At 33.6% G+C, this 24401-nt stretch overlaps 2 protein-coding genes across 2 annotated transcripts; one reads left to right on the top strand and one right to left on the bottom strand.

Annotated features, from left to right (window-relative positions):
- Positions 1–554: 554 nt before the first annotated feature.
- LOC104825479 lies at positions 555–2190 on the top strand. The gene is made up of 2 exons (XM_010557807.2): positions 555–720; positions 1789–2190. Exons 1-2 carry the CDS (start codon positions 574–576, stop codon positions 1888–1890), a joined length of 249 nt encoding a protein of 82 aa, XP_010556109.1. The 5' UTR covers positions 555–573; the 3' UTR covers positions 1891–2190.
- A 5502-nt stretch (positions 2191–7692) lies between these two features.
- Positions 7693–9020, bottom strand: LOC104825480 (NAC domain-containing protein 83). The gene is made up of 3 exons (XM_010557808.2): positions 8570–9020; positions 8189–8436; positions 7693–8106 (listed from the first exon to the last, which is right to left on the bottom strand). The coding sequence occupies exons 1-3, from the start codon at positions 8748–8750 to the stop codon at positions 7747–7749; spliced, it is 789 nt and encodes a 262-aa protein (XP_010556110.1). The 5' UTR covers positions 8751–9020; the 3' UTR covers positions 7693–7746.
- Positions 9021–24401: the final 15381 nt, after the last annotated feature.

Here is a 24401-nt window from a genome sequence, read left to right on the forward strand (position 1 = left end):
AATATAATATATATATATATATATATATATATATATAATAAAATAAAATAAAAAAGAATTCACGATATAACTTGTGCATGTAGGATCTATGTCTAAACTTGATCATGAATCCAGCTGTGTGCTATAAATAATATTTACTATCCCACTTTCTCATGCCATTTAAAAAACATTAAAAAAAAAATTGATAACAAAGATATGATTATTGTGAAAAACGAAGAAATATAGAAGACTCGGGAATCAAATCGTTAACTAAAAACCGAAATCGATCGTTTGAGAGATTTGGGAACAAGATTTCACTAATTTTTCTTTTTTGGAATTGTGTACAAATGAAGAAGTGAAATGACTTATTTATAAAAAATTCGAAATTATTGTTTATCTACACCTATTTATGAACAGTAAACAGTATGGCTGAACAGTAACCACCATTTATTTATAACACGAAATCCACCACCCTAAACAACTTGAAAGTGGTGGGTTTCAAATCCGGCCCACTAACTATAAATTGGGCCTGAAGAAGGCCCAATATCGATATAAATTTCTAGACCTTGTTTCACAGATTGGTGGTCAGCAGCCATGGCAGGAGGGATGGGGGCGTTCTGGGGAAGCAGGGTGATGGAGATAGTGAAGAAGCACGACTCTGGAGGTCTTGTTTGGAAGAGAATCAAGCTGACTTCCACCCGTAAAGCCAACGCCAAAACCCGCCTTCGCCGCGTTTGGCAGGTGCTTCCTCCTCCCTTTCTCTATCGCCTGTTTTAGGGTTTAGGGTTTCTAAGTCGTTTCATCGACGGCATTGACGAATGGGATTGAATTGCTTCTGCTTGTCTGAAATTGCGTCTCATTCCCCCCCCCCCAGATGGATTTCCGATTATGGGGCGAATGCGTTGTGTTTTAGGGTTTTAGGTTTCTATGTCGTTTCTTCGACGGTATTTACACGAGTCGGATGGATTTGCTTCTTTTTCTCTAAAATTGCATCTCTTTACTGAGATGGGTTTCCAGTTATTGGGACTGTTCTCTGTGTAAGAATCCTCATTTGCAAAGCCCAATGTCCAATTTTCGATTCGTCGCATGGCTGTCATCTTCACGGAATCATTCTGGGATTTTGATTTTCATGATAGTATCCAGACCATAAGTTCACCGTTTTGAGAGAGCCAATGCTGACTGGAATCAACCTTTCTTACCAGGCTACTCGAGCTATATGTATATATTACGCTGATAAGTTCAGTTAGCTAATGTTATTATGTTTGGTGCTTTGAACGCTATGTATCATGTGTAAAGTACTTGAAAGTTCAAAAATCTCACTTCAATGGGAGTTTTAACGGAGGATTAGGACGAAAAAGTGATTATTTATCTCTTTCCACTGTTATGCTTGGGCTTACTATGTAGATTATAGTTACCTCTTCATTCATCTTTCATTATGGTTTGATCTTGTAGCTTAAGTTGTTGTTAGTAGATAGTCTTTGTGCTATAAACGCTTCTCAATAGTCAAAATTCCCGCTTATTTCTCTTTCCACGGTTCTTGAAATAGGAAATAGCAACTTTGCTGCTGCAAAAGTTCAAACTTATCGTAATTGAAGCTTGTGAATCTATCAACCAGCAAAAGTTCACTTCTTTTTTGCTTCCTTTTTCCGTATTTGGTGTTGGTACATCCAGTCGAAGCATGTGATCTATCTATTAACTTGTGGCAATTTTCAGTGTATTTGAACATAACATAGTAGTAATCCTGCTATGCAATGGGGTGGTGATGTTTTAAAGTTTTATTTTTTTTAACATTTTGTTACTCGATTGCAGAATGAGGCTGTTCTAAGGGCATGCTCGGAGTCTCCTTCAAAATCGTCGGACTCTGCTGCTGCTGCTGCTGCTGCTGGCAGTACAGCAAGTTCTAGCAATTAGGCCAATAGACAGGAGTAAATCCATGAATACTCTGGAAGAGCTTCTGACATGTTTGTTACTTCATCCTTGTATCATCATCATCGGGGATTATAATTGACTTCCCGTTGTTTCCTAGCTCAACTAAATTACAATACTCTTGATTTTGGCAACACTAGTTGGGGAGATCCCTTGCAAGTGAATAAGTTTTTGATAGCTGATAAGGTGGAGTTGCGTGCCAAAGTGGAAAAAGAGACACTTACAGGCGTGAACTGTGTCTTTCATGTGACCTTGTCTGGTAGTTAATGTCAAGTCTTATTGTCATTACAGTTTCTCACAGTTGCTTGGCCTTGGAAACAAAGAAGATTGGTATAGAGTTGCCTCTTCGGACCTTGAAGTGCTCTATTAGGGTTTGGGGACCATTGTTACATCATCTGGATGCTTATTAGTTGAATTTTTTTTTGTGGGTTTTGTAGACTTTTCTTGGGAATAGTCTCTAAAAGCCTGAAAGGTCCACTTAAGGAAAGATAAAACTGAATCCTGGGTTGGGGTCCATATTTTGTATATTGGTTGAATCTTTTGCAGTTACAGAGAGGAGGAGGACCACCATCATCAAGAAATCAGTCAAAAACATGTGAGTGTTACTGCCCTTATGAGTCTCTCTCTCTCTTTTTTTATGATTTGTCATTTATGTCTGAGAAAGTTGAAGCTGATCCTCAAGCCACCCCCTCTCCGGGGGGTTTTGCTTCTTTACACGCAACTTTTGAGAAAAATCAATACCCATTTCGAGTTTTGCTTGCAAGTTGTGACCTTTTGCCGGTTTTGTCCGGCCTTTGTATTTTCTGTCTGTTGAAATTTACGGAATAGACATTGGCATGTCGATGTTTTTGTTTACTTTTCCCTCAAAGTCTTGTTCATTTCTCCATATTGTTTTAGTTTGCATATATAAGGTAATGAAGTCATCTCTCGTTTTGCTTGTAGTTTAGGCAGCATGTCTTTGTTTATATCATATCAGAGATTCATAGCTTTTTGATGAATGATGATGGTGACGATGATGATTGTGATGGTGATATATTGTTTTGATAGAAAAGAAAGGGTTTCAGATTTTTATGCTCTGTTGATCAATCGAAAGTTTAGAAATCTGTAATCAAATATGTATATTTATTGAAATTGGTCTTTGGGAGGTGACACATAACCTTATAACATGTATATATATACACACATATATATACATATATATCCGTGTGCGTATTGAATGATTGTGAATGAGTGGGTGTATACCACGTCTCATTGTCCACATTTATCTTCAGAAATCGTAAAAAGAAACCCAAACAACCACACGAGTCAGCTTTGGACAGCACTTTCCATCACATCTCCTTTTGTTGTTTTTTTCTTCGATTTAAAAAAAAATTAAATATGGTAAGAGAAAATGTTAAGGACGGCTGATATTGTTATATGTTAAATTTGATAAGAAAACGGGATTTGTGTAATTAGGGAAAAACTAGTGACGTGAAGAACTCTAATGTTTGTTCGTATCTAATCCATTGGGACACAGTGTTAAAACTCTTAATTCGCAACTAATACGCATTACTAGAAACGTGATGTGAACCAAACCTTGTACCTAATGTCTTCTCTCATGTTAATATATATATATCGCTCTGTAATTAGCTTCTACCGCAGTTTTTTAATCTCTCTTTTTGTGTGTGTATTGTCCGTTACAGTAAATTGATCCCATATTCAATTCAAAGAAAAATAAAGATAGATCGGATAAAATTTTATCTTGTATGTTATTAATTCTTTTGTTATTAAATGTTGATCATTGATATTTAGCATCTTGTTGCATGTCTTTTGTCTATATTAATTCCAATGACCCCATATATATATATATATATATATATATAATATATATAATTCACGAGCTTAGGGTTCTTCTTATAATAAAATATGAACCCTGATGCTATGATTATTAGCTGATGCTATGATTATTAGTGGTGGACACGGATCAAATATTCGAGATTTTGAGATATCTATATCTGATCCGCACAAATATTCGATTTTGTTATCCATATCTGATATGTAATTTTCGGATATCCGTAATTTCGGATATCCATAAAAATCACGGATATTTACGAATATCCGTATCCGATCTATAACATTATAAAAATTTAAATTTAAATTAAATAATAAACCCTAACGCAAATATAATGTATAAACTATTTAATATAAACGATATTCATAATTTAAAATTCATAATTTGAACATTCCAAATCAATTCAAATACAAATTCAATCATAATTTATCATATACAAATATATTCAAAATTCAAAATTTAAAATATTAAACATAATAAATCTTAATATTCAAAAGATTAAACATTGTAAACTTCAATATCTATAAAATATTTCTTGAATTTCTTTAAAAACGTATAAATATTAAGTATTTTAAATATTTATATCAAATTATTTTTATATTTAATAATATTATTACAAAGTACGGATCAGATATGTCGGGTAATTCGATTTTGATATTTTTATCCGACAAATATCTCAAAATAAATATCCGTATCCGATCCGTAAACTCCGCATATCCGAATTTTTGGTTCGGATACGAATCGAATAACGGATCGATTAGGTTTTTTCGGATATTTTGTCCACCTTAACGGTTACTATATTATTATCACCATTTATTATTATTATTATTATTATTATTAGTTTCTAACTTCAACCACTACAAGAAAATAGTTATATACCGACGGAAAAATCCGTCGCAAATATAAAGGAAATCCGTCGCAATTAAGAATTTGCGACGGAATGCGACGGATTTATTTCCGTCGGTATAGCGCTGTCGCAAACGTATAACGGTCGTTAATCCGTCGCATTTTTGCGACGGAAAAAATCTGCGTTTTGCGACGGAAAGTGACGGATAATTCCGTCGCAAATTGCGACGGAATATTCTGTCGCAATCCGTCGCAATTTTTATTTTCCGTCGCAAATCATCTATTTCTTTGTTGTGACAGAATTATCCGTCGCAAACCGTAGCAAATTGCGACGGATTTTGCGACTGTTTGCGACGGATAATTTTTTTCCACGTTCTGTCGTAAAATCGTCACATTCCGTCGTAATTTCCTGTGCGACGGAAATTTCCGTCGCAAATTCCGTCGCAAATTCCGTCGCTATATGCAGGTTTTTTTGTAGTGAACTTATAATATAGAATGATAGACATATAGGAAAAGCAAACGCAAATCTATGATAAGTAAGCCGTCACTGCATGCAAGATACGTGTAGATGAAGTTACGTTAGTCTATTTAAATCAAATTCAATCTTTTATTAATACAATAAATAATTGTACATGACCACTCTTAATTATATTGTAGTATATATATATATAATCCGAGTCAAAAGAAGCAAAATTGGGGAGAAAACAAGACAAAACATTTGGACAATTAATCCATTCATTAATGTCGTAAGACGATTACAAATTAATCAAAAATGTTTTCTAAATATTATTTTGCTTTTCCTTGTGACATACGGAACACAAGAGAACCTTAACTACATGATCGATCATTATAGTTAATTTTTATATTTGACCCAATCGACGGTCACTAAGATGATTCAGATTGCTTGCAAGTGTAAGAAACCACGACTATGTGTCTACCACTATTGTGTTGTCTGCCCATTTTTGAATATATATATACACACATATACATATATATAGTTGTGATTTTTTTTATAACCAAGAAGTTCATTAGACCTTTGACCCACTTAATCTCTAGATCTGGAGTCAGTCTTTAGTCACTCAATTAATTGTGTCCCCTTTTCCCACCAGTGAAATCGAATTATAAAAACTCATCTGAATGAACTCTACATTTTTGCTATATATATATATATATATATATATATATATATATATATATCAATTTTGATTAAAATGTTGTTTGACAAATAGAGTGTACTTTTCCAAGCGTGTATTAGTGTATATACCTATGAAATCACTAGATAAAACTAGCAAAACATCAAATGTTCTTTGTTCATGTTATCAAGTCAATTTGAAGAATAGATTATGTTTAATTTGCAAATCTAAAATCGACCCATTTATAATAATTATTAGAGTAATTTATAACAAGTTCAAGTTTTTACAACAATAATAAACTAATATGAATTAAAAACGGTGTTCTCTAGACAAAATTTTTCAAAGGGCTAATATTTTAATAAATAAGTTATACTAATATTTATGCAAATACTTAAGGCGGAAAAAAAACAGGAATAATAATAGGTTAGGCATATAAATATAGATGTACTTGAATTTTTTTATTTTTTATTTTGCTTTTTTATGGTTGTTTTTATAATAATGTAATTGAATTCAGCAAGTCATATAAATTCAAGGTTTAGGTAGGGTTATGTCTCCCTATGAACATCCATTACCTAACATTTGTAGTTTCGTGTGGTGTTATGATTTGATTAAGACAACACTAACAGATGCTGCTGAAACAGACCAATTCATCGGACAATGGATTTTTGTTTTTTTTTTGTCTTCATAGATAGGGGGTGATCATTTCATTCGGAGTTTCAATTGAGATTCGATTCGGTTATATTTGGGTTCCCTTATAAAAAATTCTAACGATTCGATTTTTGTTTGATTTTTTCAGTTATTTTTTTATTCGATTCGGATTTAGTTTTTCAAATTTAGAAAAATTATAATCGTTTTGTCATATTCAATTAAATTACAGTTATGTATTATTCGTTTCGGTTCCATCTGATTATTCCATTCCCTGGAATTTTGAGTCGTGGTGAAGCTTGGAATGGAATCTGGTTCAACCTCAAGAATCTAAACGAGAGAGAGAGAGAGAGAGAGAGAGAGAGAGAGAGAGAGAGAGAGAGAGAGAGAGATGATACTGTTGGAAGATATTATGCATCTGCATGGAATTTAGTTCTTGACGTAAGTGATCTTTCTACTTGTTGTGAACGTTCTTATTCTTGTTCTTTCACTCTCCCCCTTTATATAAAAAAGTTTCCATCTTTCTATCAATTTTTTTCCACTTTTTATCCGTTTGTAAAAAAAAATGTATTTCAAATTCAATTTTGTTCAGTAATTTCGATTTGGCATATGATATAACCTTTGTATCATTTATACAACAAACAAAATGATATATATGAGTGATTTGAATGGCACCAAAATTATAAATAGCAATATTGTTAACTCTATAATTGTGGAATAGAAGCCTATTTTTCACCATCTAGAGGTTTAAAATAATACAAAATAATTGTAACCAATAGATGTCTCCAAGAGACAAGTTTACAAGAAAATGGACAAGATGGTTACGTAAATTCGATCCATAACGTTGCTTTCTGAGTTGTGGGGACCTTATCGTAATATCATAATGTCAACAAAAAAAAATATATATTTATGCAGAAAAAAACTTTTGAAGTTTGTAGTAAAATTTTCAAATTACAGATTTTGTGTTGCATCCACCAAATAATTATTGACCTTTTTGACATAATTAATCACCCATTATTCGAATTACGTTTTGTACACTTTTGACAAAAGGGTCTCCCACCTGCTGTCATCCATCATCATCATCATCATCATCATCATGGTGATACCTCTCATGCATAGATATACATACATATATGTATATAGTATATATAATGCAAAATGAATAATTTTTATATTATACAATTAGATTATGGGAACCTTTTAGGTTGGGCTTTTTTTTTCCTGAATCAAGCGGTTAATTATTCTGATAAATTTCAACTATTTCCCAAAATATAAAACAAACCCAAAAACACAGATACTTTTTCCCCTTCCTTAAATCGAGAGAGAGAGAGATCATATTATAAATTATTATTATTATTATTATAATTGTTAAAACATTAATTAATTTTAGAGTTTTCTTCTGAAATATGGGAAACTATTGCAACAACTGCTCTGGTCGACGCCGTCAGATTCGTCGGAAGAAACCTCCGTCGTGACTCCGCTCGAACCCGACGGCGAATTCGGCGCCAAATTCATATCAGCCGACCGTTCTTTCCTCATGAAATCGATCAGCACAGGCCTCGATTTCTTCCGACAACCACTTTGATTATCGCCGTCATTACTGCTGCTAATCACATTATCCAAGCTAATCTGGCTATTACCCTCGCCGTTGCTGCATGGAACGACGTCGTCTTCGCTCTTGCCGCTGCTTCTCTTCTTCAGGAATATGCGGCAGAGAACCCAGTTCTCCTCCGGAGACGGTGAACTCTGCACAAATCCATAAACTCGCGAGGTTAAGAGCCTGATTAATTAGCTTAAACGCGATTAGGGGGTGGAGATTTGTGTTTACCGGAGGAGACGAGGAGAGGCGATACTCGTGCATGATCCAATCGGTTCGAGATCCGTGAGGAGGCTTTCCTCTGTAGAAAACTAGGGTTTTCTTCAATCCCACCACCGTGTTTCCCCTCGCCGCCACGACACGTTTGTCGATTCCGGTGGCTTTCCAGTAACCCGACCCGGTTGCCCGATTCGATCTGTTCCCGTTCGGGTATTTCGCCTCTCGCGTGCTGAAGAAGTACCTCTCCTGCTCTGAATCTCCTGCGAGGAAATCGCGAAAATCGAAGAACCCATTTCGAATCAGAACTCAAATCTCCAGAAAAAAACAGGCATTCGCCGTGCTATGAATGAGCGAGCATTTTCAATTTTGAGGGGGGCAATTTTTCAAGCTCACCAGGTAAATCCCATGGATCGGCTCTGCAAACATCGACTTCGGGGATGATCGAAGCAGGCAAGGGGCAGGAGAGGACCTTCCTCTTCAGGTACTGAACCACGAGTTCTTCGTCCGTTGGGTGAAATCGGAATCCAGGAGGCAGTCTCAGAACACCGTTCTTCACGAAATTGAGCTTCTCCATGTGTCAATTACAGATGAATAAGAAGAACCTAGAAGAAAGGAAACCGAGAGAAATTCGAATTCCGGTGAAAACCCAGATCCTCAAACCGGTGAATCAGACGGAAACAGAGCAAAGTGACATTGCACAGAGAGAGAGAGAGAGAGAGAGAGAGAGAGAGAGAGAGAGAGAGAGTGGTGTAGGGAGAGGGAAACAAGGGAGGGATCTTTATAAGGGTGCGTGGAAGATGAAGAAGACGACCATTTTTTTGTTGTTGCGTAAACCATACTCAATCTCCTTCCTCTCTTGACGCCATTATTTTTATTATATTCTTCTACATTTGTATTATATATAATTTTCATGATTTGATAAGACAGAGTATATATATATATATATATATAAAACTTTTGTTTTCCAACTGAAAACATAAACTTGGATTTTTTTCCCTGACGGTATCTAATTTCTACCGTTTCTGTTTTGTCTTTCAGACAGAAATTCTTCATCCAATTTCAGTAAAAAAAATTATACTTTAACTTCTATCAAAACAAGGTTGGTTATTCTTATAAGAAAGTTCTAATATTTATATAAAGTCTTAAAAGCATAATATATATATATATATATATAATTAATAGATCAATAATTGATGTCTAATAATGATAATCTTTTGGAAATGAATAATATTTACTCCGAATGACTTGCATATAAAAAATGCGAGGTAAGAATGTTTTCTTTTTAAAACAATAAGTTTACGAAAGAATGATTCTCAAAATAAATATCCGTATCCGATCCGTAAACTCCGCATATCCGAATTTTTGGTTCGGATACGAATCGAATAACGGATCCGTTATCTTGACGCCATTATTTTTATTATATTCTTCTACATTTGTATTATATATAATTTTCATGATTTGATAAGACAGAGTATATATATATATATATATATAAAACTTTTGTTTTCCAACTGAAAACATAAACTTGGATTTTTTTCCCTGACGGTATCTAATTTCTACCGTTTCTGTTTTGTCTTTCAGACAGAAATTCTTCATCCAATTTCAGTAAAAAAAATTATACTTTAACTTCTATCAAAACAAGGTTGGTTATTCTTATAAGAAAGTTCTAATATTTATATAAAGTCTTAAAAGCATAATATATATATATATATATATAATTAATAGATCAATAATTGATGTCTAATAATGATAATCTTTTGGAAATGAATAATATTTACTCCGAATGACTTGCATATAAAAAATGCGAGGTAAGAATGTTTTCTTTTTAAAACAATAAGTTTACGAAAGAATGATTTTATGAAAATATTGATGATTATATATATATATATAAAATATAGTTTAATTAATCATAAAAAATCTTAAATTATTATATTTTAATTTTTGATATTTAGATATATTTTATAAATATAATTTTTAAAATTTTTATTTATGTTATATCATTTTTTAAAATTTTTATTTATGTTATATCATTTTTTAATTAAAATTTTAAATTATATATATAGAATAAAATTTTTTAGTTCTCCCACAAAATTTTGTTCTCAATAACAATTTAGAATATTTCAAATATACGTTATATCTTATCTTTTTCTTAATAACCGGATATCATGTGTCAAAATTCGGACTAATCTCGGAATTGAGAGTCAGTCGGGTGATTTGAAATATATGTTTCTTCCCCTAACTTGAGATTTGAATTCGGGATGATATAGACATTTTGCATCTCCATTCCACCGGTTGAACTATCTAAGTTTGGGTTTATATATTATTTTTATATTATAATATTTACAAGTTTTAGCTTAATGCGTAACTTAACTCGATTTTTTTATGAAAAATAATTCCTGATGTTCTATTTGGCGATAACTTAACTCGATTTTTTTATGACCTTTTATTTACTTATGATTGGATCTTAAAAACGTAGGAAGTTGAAGAAATAAATAAATCCAAAAACACAAGAGCTTTGTTTTTTATTTTTCTTCGAAAAAAATGTGTTTTTTACAAATCTTTTCATGCTAACAAAATCATATTTTATTGTCAATATCTAATCGGTCAAAATAAAAGAAAAATATTAAAATGAAAAAAAACAATATTAAGAGAGAAATAAGTACTATTATTGGAATTTGAAATTTGGAAAACTGCAAGTTAAATATATTGAAAAAACCTCTAAAAAAAACTGTACCAATAAATTAGAGAGAATTGAAACATTAATAAATTATTATTCTTCAAAATTAAAAGAGTTAAGTTTTTGTGTGACTCTCCAACTCCAAAGAAGAACGAATTGGAGTGAGTCATATCACATGATTAGATATTAAATACGGTTCTCATATTTGTTACTCCTCGTAAGTCGTACCACTATTAAAAGCCAATAATGCATCTTTTTCTTATCGTTTAATGTAATGAGATTGATTAAGGTAATAACATATCCTCCAAACATTGCTTTAAATTAATTAGTCAACTCATTAGTTAATTAAATTGGGTCTCGACCAAAAAAAAAAAAGGGTTAAAAAGTTGGGTTTTTCTTCATAAAACGAAGTCCTTTTCAATTGGCCTTTCGTACAAGTCGTGTGAACAACCATGGCGATTCCGGAGAATTTGTGCGATGTGAGGGGTAAAACCGTCTATACGAATTTTTGAGGGTATTATAGTCATTACGCATATACGTTTTGAGAGGGGCGTTTGCGTTTCGCGTTGGGCGTGCGCGGCTGAAGTCACCTTACGTCACGCTGACAGCTGGACCTCCGTTCCACGTTTGCGTATTTACATACATACCCCTTATAGTTTCTCCCCAAAATAAATTTCCGTCAATTTAATTTTCCTCTCACAACAAAATTTTAGAAAAAATAACGCCTAAAATGGTTAATGTAATATAGTAAATATAAACGATAAAATAATTTTGGAATATAATATCAGCGTAGTAATTTTGATATTATTATAATATAAAATGAGAAAATAATTTTGTAAATATAAAATATTAATTAAAAGATGTGAATCGTTTGGGTGACAAAAAGGGGTTTTATCAAAAATACCCCTATTATGCTATAAAGACTTCGGTGTCTACCCCTGCAAAAAGAAAAAAAACAGCTTCAGAAAATACCCTTATAATTATGTTATTCCCATAATACCCATTGACGTGGGCCCCTTGCAGAAACATTAATGAGAAGAGAGAGAAGATCAGTTTTCGATTTCGTGGAAAAAAAATTAAATATTTTAAAAATTTTAAAATTCTCTCCATCACAAAAATATAAATTTTTTCGCGTGAATTTTAAAAAATTTCGGTTTGACTAGTGTGACCAGTGTGATTAGTGTGACCAGTGTGACCAATGTGACTAGAGTGACCAAAACTAAATTTTGAACGGTGTGACCAGTGTGACCGGTGTGACCAGTGTGACCAGTGTGACTAGTGTGACCAATGTGACCTGTATGACCAGTGCGATCAAAATTAAATTTTAAACGATGTAACCAATGTGACGTACCTTTGTTTTCGTTATCAATCCGTTCCATTATGCGCCTCTTGCATATTCTTCGACAGATTTGTTATGCATCTGTCTCATTTTCATCAAAAAGCACACGATTCACTTTAAAAATCATAAAACTCAAACTCAAAACACAAAGTTTATGTATCGAACCAATCTCTTATATTAATGAACTTACCTTCAGTTTTTGTCATTTGTTCTGGCTTAGACCGACACACGAAGAAGAAGATATAAAGTCGGCGGTGAAGATATGTTCAACGAAATAATTATTTTTCGTTTGTTTTTCTGTGTAAAAATGAAATGAGAAGGATGAAAATGGAAGAGTTGAGAGAAAGATAACAGTAGAGAGAGAAAGTTATGAAAGAAATAGAGTGTTATCAAAGTGTGAGAACGAGAGAGATGAATTCAAAATTACTAAGTAAGTGGGAGAAGTGTATCACGTTACTTTTTTGAAAGGTTAATTATGTCTTTTGTTTTTTTTATTTTTTTTTTAAATTTTAGAATTTTGAAGGGTATGTCATGAAGTCTTTTGTAGTAAAGTGGGGGTATTTTTGTTATATTGCCGTGACAAATGGGAGTGGGGGGACAAGAGGATTGTGAGCCGTTGGTTTTTAAAGAACGGAAGCGTTCGTCGGCCACACGAAATTGTTCTCTTCTGTCAATTTATACAAAAATATCATCTCCTTTTACAAAAATCAAATATTTCTTTATTATTCTCGATATTGATATTCTATGTTTAACTTTTTTTCAAATCCGAATTTTGATGTAGGAGTAATACATATTAAATCTTCTATGATATGTAAACTATTAACTAGTTTTTTGTAAGAAGAAAAAATTATACAATCTGTATGTATATATCCTCAAACAAATATTCGAAAATCTAATATTAGTAATAGTGAATTAGAATAGAAATTCACCTATTGTTTTCATATTTTCAGGGATTGAAATGAACCTCTACATATATCTAATTTAGTAGTAGTAATGCGTGTGTATGTATGCATTATATATATATGTGTGTGTGTGTGTGTATGCATGTATAATTGAATCCTCAATATATGTTCTCATTTTCGAAGATTTTGCATAATTTCTTAAAAATATTTTTGCCCGCTGGCTAATTAAATATTGACAAAGTGCATCACGAAATTATTCCGATTTGTTTATTTCGTATTGAGAATAAAAAGAAAAAAGATACTTGCAGTTCAATATGCCAACTTGATCATTTCGTGTGGACCGACCATAACTGTGTATCTGCCACGTAAGTAATACGTATAATATATAATCCAAAGATAATATCGGAAAATGTATGTGTGTATGTATATAATGCAGTAAGCCAAACATATTAACGAAAAGAATATTGTTAATCTACAATAATATATTACAGATGCATATTATTTTAGCATAAATGAGATGGACACCCGAAAACGACGACTCTAATTCTATAATATATTAGAATTAAAGACATGTTTATATATATATATATATATTATAGTAATAATATAATAATATGATCAATTTTGAAGGGTCCAAGAAGCCGACAGTGTCGTGCTCTGTAGATTCTTCCAATCCACATGAAAATCTTTGATTTTTATTATCATCGTAATTAAAACCTGTAATTATTTACTTGATTTCTTTTGATTATTTACCATCGTTAATGTGTGGTGGTTCTCGGTTTTGCAGGTTTCGGTGATTAAGAAAAGAAGGCGAGCTTCTGTTACAGGTGGTATCAGAGCCCGGTTGCGGGGTTAGGGAAGAGATAATCTGAATCTACGGCAAGAAGTATGGCAGCTCCAATGCAGAAGCTTGATGTTGAACGATTCGACGGAAAAGGGGATTTTGTGCTGTGGAAAGAAAAGATCCATATAGGTCTGGAGATCATGGGTCTGTCAGATACGTTAGAAGATGATCCAAGAACCTGGGAACTTGATAACGAATCAGTAAAGGTTAGCGATCAGAAAGTGTCTGAGGTTGAATCTACACCAATGTCCTCGGTAGTCGAAAGTTCTGAAATCACAGGGGTAACCTCAAGATTTGAGCCAGATTCAGTAAGAACAACAAGAAAGGAAGAAAGGACTCAGACTATCAAAGAAAGAGCCGAAAGGAGTAGGCGAACAAGAAACCTAATTGTTCTCTGCCTTTCGGATGAGATTTTAAGGAAAGTAATCCAAGAGAAAACGGCTTATGGGATCTGGAATTTGTTGGAAAGACAGTATCTAGAACAGTCATTACCAAATCGCATGTACCTGATGCAGAGGCTTTCAGGATTCAGAATGGATGAATCAAAGACGATCGAAGAGAACTTAGATCTGTTCCAAAGAATGCTCTCGGATCTACAGAACCTTCAGGTCAAGGTGGAGGAAGAGTACCAAGCTGTCTATCTCCTAAACTCTCTACCTCCGGCCTATGAACAACTCAGAGAAGTGCTCAAATATTCGAGGTCTTCAATCACTCCAGAGGAAGTTAAGGCAGCAGCGAGATCAAAGGAACTTGAGCTGATGGCACAAGGAAAGACAGCAAAATCCAATGCAGAAGGGCTTGCAGTCAGGGGAAGATCCGAAAAAAGAGAGAAAAATGGGAACAGGAAGTTCAAGTCTAGATCAAAGTCAAGAACCAGAGCTGAATGTTGGTATTGTGGAAAGAAAGGCCACTATCGAAAGGATTGTCATTCAAGAAAGCGGGACTTGGGACAATCTCCAGGAAATAAAGGTGAGGCTGGCACAGTAAAATCTGAAACACCAAGACAGGAAACTCAGATCATGGATTTAACTGAAGTATTATCTGTCACTGAGAGAAATACCGAAGAAGAATGGATTATGGATTCTGGGTGTTCCTATCATATGACGCCGAGAAGGGATTGGTTTGTAAAATTAGAACCATGCAAGTATGGACTTGTGAGAATGGGAAATGGCGCAACATGTTGGGTTGTGGGTACTGGCGACATAAAGATTCAGATTCATGATGGATCACAGGTATTGCTGACCAACGTCAGGTACATACCTCAGTTACGAAGAAACCTAATCTCCATGGGACAATTGGAGGAACAAGGGTGTTGGTACAAATCGCAAGAGGGCTCTTTAAGAGTAATAAAAGGCTGTAGAGTCATGCTTAAAGGACAACTTCGAGATGGACTGTATGTTTTGGATGGAAAGACTATCTCTGCAGAAGTGAATCAAGTAAAAGAAATGCAGGACAAGACTTCAATCTGGCATAGTCGGTTGGCACATATGAGTCAAAAAGGGATAGATATGTTGGCAAGGAAAGGGTATATTCCTCAGTCTGAAGTCTCTGCATTGGATTTCTGTGAAAATTGTATTTTCGGAAAATCACATAGATTGGTTTTCGGGACAGGAAGACATAACTCAAAAGGGATCTTAGACTATGTTCACTCAGATCTGTGGGGCTCTCCGAACACTCCTGGATCGATGACAGACTGCAAATACTTCATCTCATTCATCGATGACTTCTCACGAAAAGTCTGGATTTACTTTCTAAAGTCGAAATCAGAAGCTTTTGACAAGTTTAGTATTTGGAAGACACTAGTTGAGAAACAGACAGGAAGACATGTCAAAACACTACGAACCGACAACGGACTTGAATATTGCAATCACAGGTTTGATAACTACTGTAGAGAACAAGGGATTCAAAGACACAAGACGTGTGCATACACTCCCCAACAGAATGGGGTGGCTGAGAGAATGAACCGAACCATTATGGAAAAGGTTCGGAGTTGGCTATCTGAAACCGGACTATCTCAGAAATTTTGGGCAGAAACAGCAGCCACATGCGTTCATGTCATAAATAGGTCACCATCTAGCGCAATTAACTTCGAGGTACCAGAAGAAATCTGGACTGGTCATGTCCCAAGCTATACACATTTGAGAAGGTTCGGTAGTATAGCATATGTTCATGCAGATCAGGGAAAGACTCTTCCAAGGGCGAAGAAGGGTATTTTCTTAGGATACCCAGATGGAGTAAAAGGCTACAAGGTGTGGCTCTTGGAAGAAGATAGATGTGTGATCAGTAGAGACGTGAGATTTGATGAAACATTGGTATACAAGGACCTCAAAACATCTCAGAACAGTCCTTCTGAAGGACAAAATCAAGACAAGAACAACACCATGGCCACTCTACCCATACTACAGTTCATGAAGGAAAAAGGAATAAATTTCGATGAAGGTGGAGTTACCAGAGAGCATTTTGACAAGCACAAAGAACACCAAGACAGAGAATCAGTATATCCCTCAGAATTAGTAAATAAGGAACAGAATCGAGAAAAAGAGGAGAGTGAGGATCTGTCAGAATATCAGTTAGCAAGAGATAGACAGAGGAGAAACATCAAACCTCCAGCCAGATATGAAGAAAATGACTTTGTGGCTTTTGCTCTAACGTCTGCTAGTGAACTTGAGATCGAAGAACCAAAAACCTACAAAGAAGCAAAAAGTAGAAAGGACTGGAAACAGTGGAATCAGGCCATGATGGAGGAAATGATGTCTCTAAAGCAGAACAAAACATGGGTACTCACAGAGAAGCCAAAAGACCAAAAAGTGATAGGCTGCAAGTGGGTACTAAAAAGGAAACCTGGCATTCCAGGAGTTGAGGAGCCGAGGTACAAAGCAAGATTAGTTGCAAAAGGCTTCTCACAGGTAGAAGGAGTAGATTACACCGAGATTTTCTCGCCCGTGGTCAAACACGTATCCATTCGAGTGTTGTTGTCTCTTGTAGTTTACAAGAACCTAGAATTGGAGCAGATGGATGTTAAGACAGCCTTTCTCCATGGGAGCTTAGATGAAAAGATTCTGATGACACAACCAGAAGGGTTTGAAGAACCTGGGAAAGAAGATCTGGTCTGCTTACTTCAACGTTCGCTTTATGGACTGAAGCAATCTCCTCGCCAGTGGAATCAGAGGTTTGATACGTTCATGATAGAAATTGGATACTGCAGAAGCAAATTTGATCCTTGCGTATATTACCGAAGACTTGAAGACAAATCACATATATACCTTCTGTTATATGTGGACGATATTCTGATTGCAGCAGAAAAAATGAAGGAGATAACAGAACTGAAGAAGAAGTTATGCTCTGAATTTGAAATGAAGGATCTTGGTGCTGCGAAAAGAATACTTGGCATGGATATCACAAGAGACCGCACAAATGGAACATTGCTGCTATCTCAGAAAGAATACTTGAAGAAGGTGTTAACCACTTATGCCATGAGTGAGTCCAAGCCTGTACAAACTCCACTTGGGGCACATTTCAGATTGACTTCGAATAGAGCAGAAGAAACAGAAGACATAAGTTTCAAGGATAGGATACCTTATTCTAGTGCTGTGGGAAGTATTATGTATGCCATGATTGGAACACGCCCTGATCTAGCATATCCCGTGGGAGTGGTGAGTCGGTTCATGAGCAATCCGAACTTAGAGCATTGGAATGCTGTTAAATGGATTCTCAGGTATATAAAGGGAACAATGAGTAAAGGTCTGTGCTACAAAAGGGGTTCAGATCTAGATGTTACAGGTTTCTGCGACTCTGACTTCGCGGCTGATTTAGATAAACGAAGATCTTTATCTGGGTATGTGTTTCAGGTTGGGGGAAATGTGGTCAGTTGGAAGTCGAGCTTACAACACGTCGTAGCATTGTCCACAACAGAGGCTGAATATATGTCATTGACAGAAGCTATAAAAGAGGGATTATGGCTGAAAGGTTTGTTGGAAGAGTTGGGTTATGATCAGAGACGAGTTTGCGTATTTTGTGATTCACAAAGTGCCATCAGTTTGTCGAAGAATAGCGTCCACCATGAGAGGACCAAGCATATCGATATCAGATTGCATTTTATCAGAGATGTGATCAATCAGAGGTTGATAGCAGTGCAGAAGATTCATACCGATGATAACCCGGCAGATGCACTAACGAAAACAATTCAAGTTAGTAAGCTCAATAAACTGTTGAGCTTGCTAAGGTTGACAGATACTTGATGAATGTCAACAAAGTCTGGGAAGATAACGGAGGCTAAAGACAGTTGCAGATAAGGTGGAGATTTGAAGAGATGGTATCTGCAAATGTCTGATGATTGCAAATCACAGCTAATAGTTTTGGAAGCCTGATTCTCGAGTAAAAGGTTTCAAAGCTTATACAAAGACGACGTCGTGCTGAGCTGGATTAAGTGATAAACCTAAGGGGCAGTTTGGTAAATAACTGCTGAGTTAGGTGAAGACTGTATTTAGTCTTCGTTCATCAGAAGATGCAAAATTAGAAGTTCATTCTTCGCGAAAGTTCTCTTGCTATTGTTCATAGTTCTTTCTCCTGTAATCTCTCCCGATCGATAGCCTCAAGCAATAAATCGACCCAGACTTTCCGAGACGTAGGATCAAGCACAACGCTTGGATCTGAACTCGTAACTCTCTTGTCTTGTTCAATTTCTGTCTTTCGATTCTTGTTTGCGTTTGTGTGGTGGTTCTCGGTTTTGCAGGTTTCGGTGATTAAGAAAAGAAGGCGAGCTTCTGTTACAGTTAAGATAATTCCAGCCTCGCATTGTTGACGGTATAATATTATTCATCACATACACTAGGTTACCTCTATATATATATGTGTGTGTATACGTGTGTGTGTCGCATGTTACATTGAAACCACATATACTACTTTTCGCCGGTATACTTATAAAGTTTCTTTTCTTAGGGTTAAAACACGTCGTGTACGACAATCACTACGAAAATGTAATTAAATATAATAAAATTTTAAAATATGACGAAAATAATATATATATATATATATATATATATATATATATATATTTGGTTTTTAGTCATTGATCCACGGTGAAAGATAGATAAAGTGTACCAGTAAGTAACTTGGAATATTTAATGTTTAGTGGATTCTTGTGATTACGGTTTTAAAATTTTTGTGCTGAAAATTGATGTATTTATATGTAATTAAAAAAACTATATATGAGGTGGCATACCGCGGTAGGGGGTAAAATGGGAATTTCTGGAAATGATGGGGGAGTGGGTGGGTGGAGTCGAGAAGGGGAGGGGCCCACATGCTCCCAAAACGACGGGCACCCACGTCGGATTGAAGGTTCATCTCTTTCTCAATTTCCGTTTTTGCCCTTTCCCCTCGATCTCCCCCCAAATCTTCTTGTCTCCTAATTTCCTATTCACTTTGACAGCTTAGTGGCCATATTCCCTTTTCCAAAATGACCAAACTACCCTCCATATATATATACATGTGTGTATATTGGTGATGTGTGTACATAGGAACTGTGTATGCATATTGTGGGAATGTCTGAAATGCTTGTGAGAGAGTCAACGGAGTTTGCGTGAAGTTGTTGGAGAGAGAGAGAGAATTGAGAAACGTCAAAAGGCTATAATTATTGTATCATTTGGGTACATGAAAATGTAGTTCTTCTTGGTTCCACCACAAAAAAAAAAATCTTAATTTTATCATATCTTTATTTGGAATTTTTTATTTTGAGATCCGAGCTTAGGTTGTCAAAAACTTATTTCAAAATAGTAGGTATACTTATTTCAGATTTAAGCATATAAAAATACGGTTATGTATCCCGAATGTTGTGCAATAATTTGTAAATTATTGAGAGTTAATGACAGTTTTGTTTCTGTAAATTAAGTTTACATATCATGTATATATTTCTTAATATATATAAACCATTTATATTTTGACTATTTTCTGTTTTAAAGGATGAATTTTGCCGCTCATTACCTTATAGAAGTGTTCACAAAGCAATGTAATTGATTTGTAAAAATATATTGTTAGTCTCCATCATAATATATCATAAATTGTATCGAGACTATGATTTTTTTTCTTTCTAAAATACTATTTTAAAAAATTGGAAAAGATCAATGGTCCCATGTAGGGATGTCAAACGAGCTAGTTTGGACCAGATCGGACCATCTCGTTCCGAGCTAGTTCATTTTCAGCGCAACTCGTTAAACCCATTTTTATCGGGTCAGAAAATTTTTGGCTCAATCCAAGTCGCTTTAGTTCGCGAGTCAGTATCATATTTTTCTAAATACCTAAAAAACTATATCAAATTATACAAAACCATATCCAAATGATACACCAACATAAAAAGATATCCAAATGATACACCAACATAAAAAGAATATATCAATACATCCAAATCATACATATATTCACAATCACAATCCATATACAAAAAATCCTCTCCAAATAGATCAGATCACAATCCATCCATGTACAAAAAATCATCTTCATATATTCTTGGCTCGGCTCATGGCGAACTGGTTCACTCGATCCGTTTTTTATTCGGGTTCAGATATTCTTGGCTCGACTCGGTAAAAAAGGAGCTAACTTTGAGTTGGCTCGCGAGCTCGGCTCGTTTTGACATCTCTTGTATCATGCTAAATGTAATTATTTCATTTTTTTTCTTTTATCCAGGGCAAAAATGTGCGGTTCTTATAATATAATACCATGAAAAATAACGATCGAAACATTGAATTTTGGAGTTCCATCTTTATTCTTTGTGCGTTATATATCTCATTGTTTTTAAATAGAAAAAAAATATGTTATAATGATGTATATAGAGCATAAAGAATCATATGGACGTATATAAACATATATATATATATATATATGTCTATTTATCTTTAAGGCTTTCAAAAGCGGATGTTGTAAATGCATGTGTCATGGTGACATTGCTAATTTATTTTATAATAACATAATAAACTATGTACAAACGCATATATATATATATATATATAAGTGTATATAATATGGAATTTATTCTTGTCAAAGCACTATTGATGACGGTATTATTATAAATGGATGTATAATGTAGGTTTCCCACTTTGTTGAGAAAAGCCATAGGGAAAAAAACAATTATGTAATGATTTCTTTAACCCTAAAGAAAAACACGTACAAGCAATCATTTGTCATTTATGACCACACCAATATTGGTTGTTGTTGTATTATATATATATATATATATATATATATATATATATATATATATATATACACACACACACTCATACAATGTATAATCATAAAATAATTAAGCACCAATATATATACTTTCTCTATACGACGGATATATATCTAGTTTCCATATGAATTTGTCAAAGGTTCCGATCGACCAATCCATTATGCACATTTTCAATCATACTGTTATATTGTCCGAATCGTTTTATAATCGATATGTCCTTTCGAATGTTTAATATCGTATTGAATTATCCGAAGAGTGAGTTGTTAATTTGAGCAAATATTGTTTACATTTTAATTTGAATATGCAAATTCGAACAAAACCAAAATGAATAGCCACATCCGAATCAAATCCAATCTAAAAATCAAATTGATGTCATAAAAATAACAAAAAATGAATAAAAAAGTAAAACATATTTTATAAATTAAAATTTTTCTTGCAAAATCAATTTCAAATATAGAATAAAAACCGACCAGTTATAGTTTTTCTAAAATCGAAATATTCAAAACCAAAAATATTCGAAACGAGACTGATTTCGAAGTTGGATTTGTAGAATCAAAATCAAATAGAGGTATACCGAAAATCAAAAGACCACAAAAGATTTCAAAGTTGACCCTTAATATTTTGTTTATTTAAACTTTGGTGAGGCTTTATTCTTTTTTTTTTCTTCCTTTGTAAATTATATCCGTTTCTTCATTTTGAAGCTATAATTTGTCAACCTCTTTTTCAGAGATGTATCTTTTTTTTTATAAAGGAACTTTTCTTTTATTTATTTTTAACATAATGTAATATTCGTATTCTAAATCTTCAAATGCTTTCCATTGTTTTTACCCCCCGTTTCATTGCAATTTTAAATTAATTTTCATAAATTTCATTTAATAAGCTAGCACACGTATATAGGAACATAACAAAGTTTTCAAATCGGTTTTTGCTTTAATTTTTGGATCTGTGATGTAAACCCATATCATGATATCATATATCTAATCTTCCAAAATTAATATATTATAAAAATATAATTAATGGTAATATAGATATAACACATAACAATTAATAACCATAAAAAGTTTAGAATTGTGGGAAAAAGAATAATTTTGTTCATGAACCATATCAAATCGAATCTTCTGCTATATGTATATAGTTTATTTTGAATGTATAATAATTAATATAATTTCAACTTTCGTATAATAAATAGCCGGTTGAGAATTTTTTTCAAATCGGACTTATTTATTTTTCCTTGACTATACAAAACCATATCTTAACGTACAATCAGCCGTTTCTAAGATGTATATCGGCATATCTAAATTTCGAAAAATACTTTTGATTTATTCTCCATTGGTTCCTTCTACAGAGTATTCGAAGATAAACATTAATTATCATCTTAATTGTTTTCATGTCGGGTCCATATTCGGTTCCATCAGCTTGTAATGGATTAACCATAATAAGTATCATAAAGTTTCTATTTTATTTTATTTTTTAAAAAAGTAATTTGCATATCCCAAGCTTCATTATTCGGTCGTATTATGATGAGCCAAGAGTATGCAGCAACCACTCCTTACGGATTTGATTTTGTTATTAACCTAAGAACCGAACAAACCGAACTGCGTAAAAAAATAAAATGAAAAATCTGAATTTTTCTTTGAAAAATAAGCTATTACCAGTAAAAAATTGAATCTGTATTAATAGAACCGAAATTGATATATAAACCGAATAATTAAAATTTTTGTATAACCAAAATAATCGAACTCAAATATAATTGAACCGAATTCCGATCGAAACCTAGAATAGCCACCTCGAGATAGATGTAATCCCATTATGCCTTTACCCGACAATAACGCACACCATATTCTTTTACGTGTTAAAGTTGTATGAAAAATACATACATTATCGTGTGTGTGTGTATATAAAATTCCGTTTCTATCTCCTTTTTTGGTACACAAGCAAATCAAATTACTTGACTTTATGATCAATTTTTTCTACACGAAATCTCCAAAGGTTAAATCTTTTAGGTGAAGGAACGTGTGTATATATATATATATATGTACATATCTGAGGCAAAACAAACAGAGGAAAGAGGAAGAGAGAGGAAAAGAAGTGTGGCTTTAAATGGCATGTGACCATAAATGAATAAAAAGTGCTGATTCTTATTCTCGCACGTGTGGTGCCACCAATCCGTGTGCCAACTCTCTTTTTTCTTCTTTTTTTTTCTCTTTTTTGAGGGGAATATATATATATATATAAAATGGTTATTCGAAACTTGCAAGACACAAATTCCAGCCAATTAAAGGTTAGATTTCCATTTGCCCTCTTTTCTGCTAGCTTTTTCCTTTCATTTTCCATGATATACATACATATATATATATATATTATGTATTTTATTTAAGCTTTTAGCGCCGTTGACTTTTCAATGAGTTTTCTTGGGCCTTCTAATGGGCCCATCTGATAAATTTCACGAGGGAATTCCTTCGTAACTGTAACTAAAAATCTTAGGATTTGGGTTCAGTGAGCCCAAATTCCAAGTCCATTATAATTGTCGACCAAAGTCATTTGATTACTGGATAAATCTAATTATTAATTTTTTACTTTTAATTCAGATAACATCTAACTCCAATGCGATTTTTTTTATGGAGCGTTTAATGCGTTCGGATTTGAACCTCGGTTCAGCAAAATTACCAAATGCCCCTAGAGTTGTGGGCGTTATTGAACATCTGAAAATAAGTTTGATACATAAATCTATTTTAAAATAATAATAATAATATGTTTTACCTTCGCCTTTGACTCGTATCCCAAATCTGGCGGATCCATTTGAAGATGAATGGGGCACTAGCCCCCACTGAATTTTGTTTTTTTTTTAATATTTATAAATTTCATTAAAGATTTTGGAAAAATACCATTAATACCCCTATTATAATTTGATTGTGGACCCCATTGTTGTTAATTTTGAATTTATATTAAAATTTTATCTAACAAATCAAATAAAAAAAATCTATATCTCCTATATTTTTTCTCTTTTTCTTCTTATTTTCCATTTTTGAATTTTTATTTTTCTCTTTAATTAAATAAAAAAATATACCATATATTTTTATTAACTTTTTTGCCCCCATTAAAAAAAATTTCTAGATCCGCCACTGGTCCAATTATATTTTTCGTAATTCCAATCTCATATAGTTCGTTTTCGATTCCTTGGATCCGAGAGGGCATACAAAAAATATATAAAATGATAATCACACTATTAAATTTGATT

Source organism: Tarenaya hassleriana, unplaced genomic scaffold (genome assembly GCF_000463585.1).
Source record: "Tarenaya hassleriana unplaced genomic scaffold, ASM46358v1 Cleome47, whole genome shotgun sequence".
Classification (NCBI taxonomy): domain Eukaryota; kingdom Viridiplantae; phylum Streptophyta; class Magnoliopsida; order Brassicales; family Cleomaceae; genus Tarenaya; species Tarenaya hassleriana.

Excerpts from the sequence above, each read along its gene's own strand:
- LOC104825479 (XM_010557807.2), top strand. The coding sequence starts at position 574 with ATGGCAGGAGGGATGGGGGCGTTCTGGGGAAGCAGGGTGATGGAGATA. Across the intron at positions 721-1,788 it reads GCCTTCGCCGCGTTTGGCAG|AATGAGGCTGTTCTAAGGGC; the intron begins GTGCTTCCTCCT and ends ACTCGATTGCAG.
- LOC104825480 (XM_010557808.2), bottom strand. The coding sequence starts at position 8,750 with ATGGAGAAGCTCAATTTCGTGAAGAACGGTGTTCTGAGACTGCCTCCT. Across the intron at positions 8,437-8,569 it reads CGATCCATGGGATTTACCTG|GAGATTCAGAGCAGGAGAGG; the intron begins GTGAGCTTGAAA and ends ATTTCCTCGCAG. Across the intron at positions 8,107-8,188 it reads GCCTCTCCTCGTCTCCTCCG|AGTTCACCGTCTCCGGAGGA; the intron begins GTAAACACAAAT and ends GGATTTGTGCAG.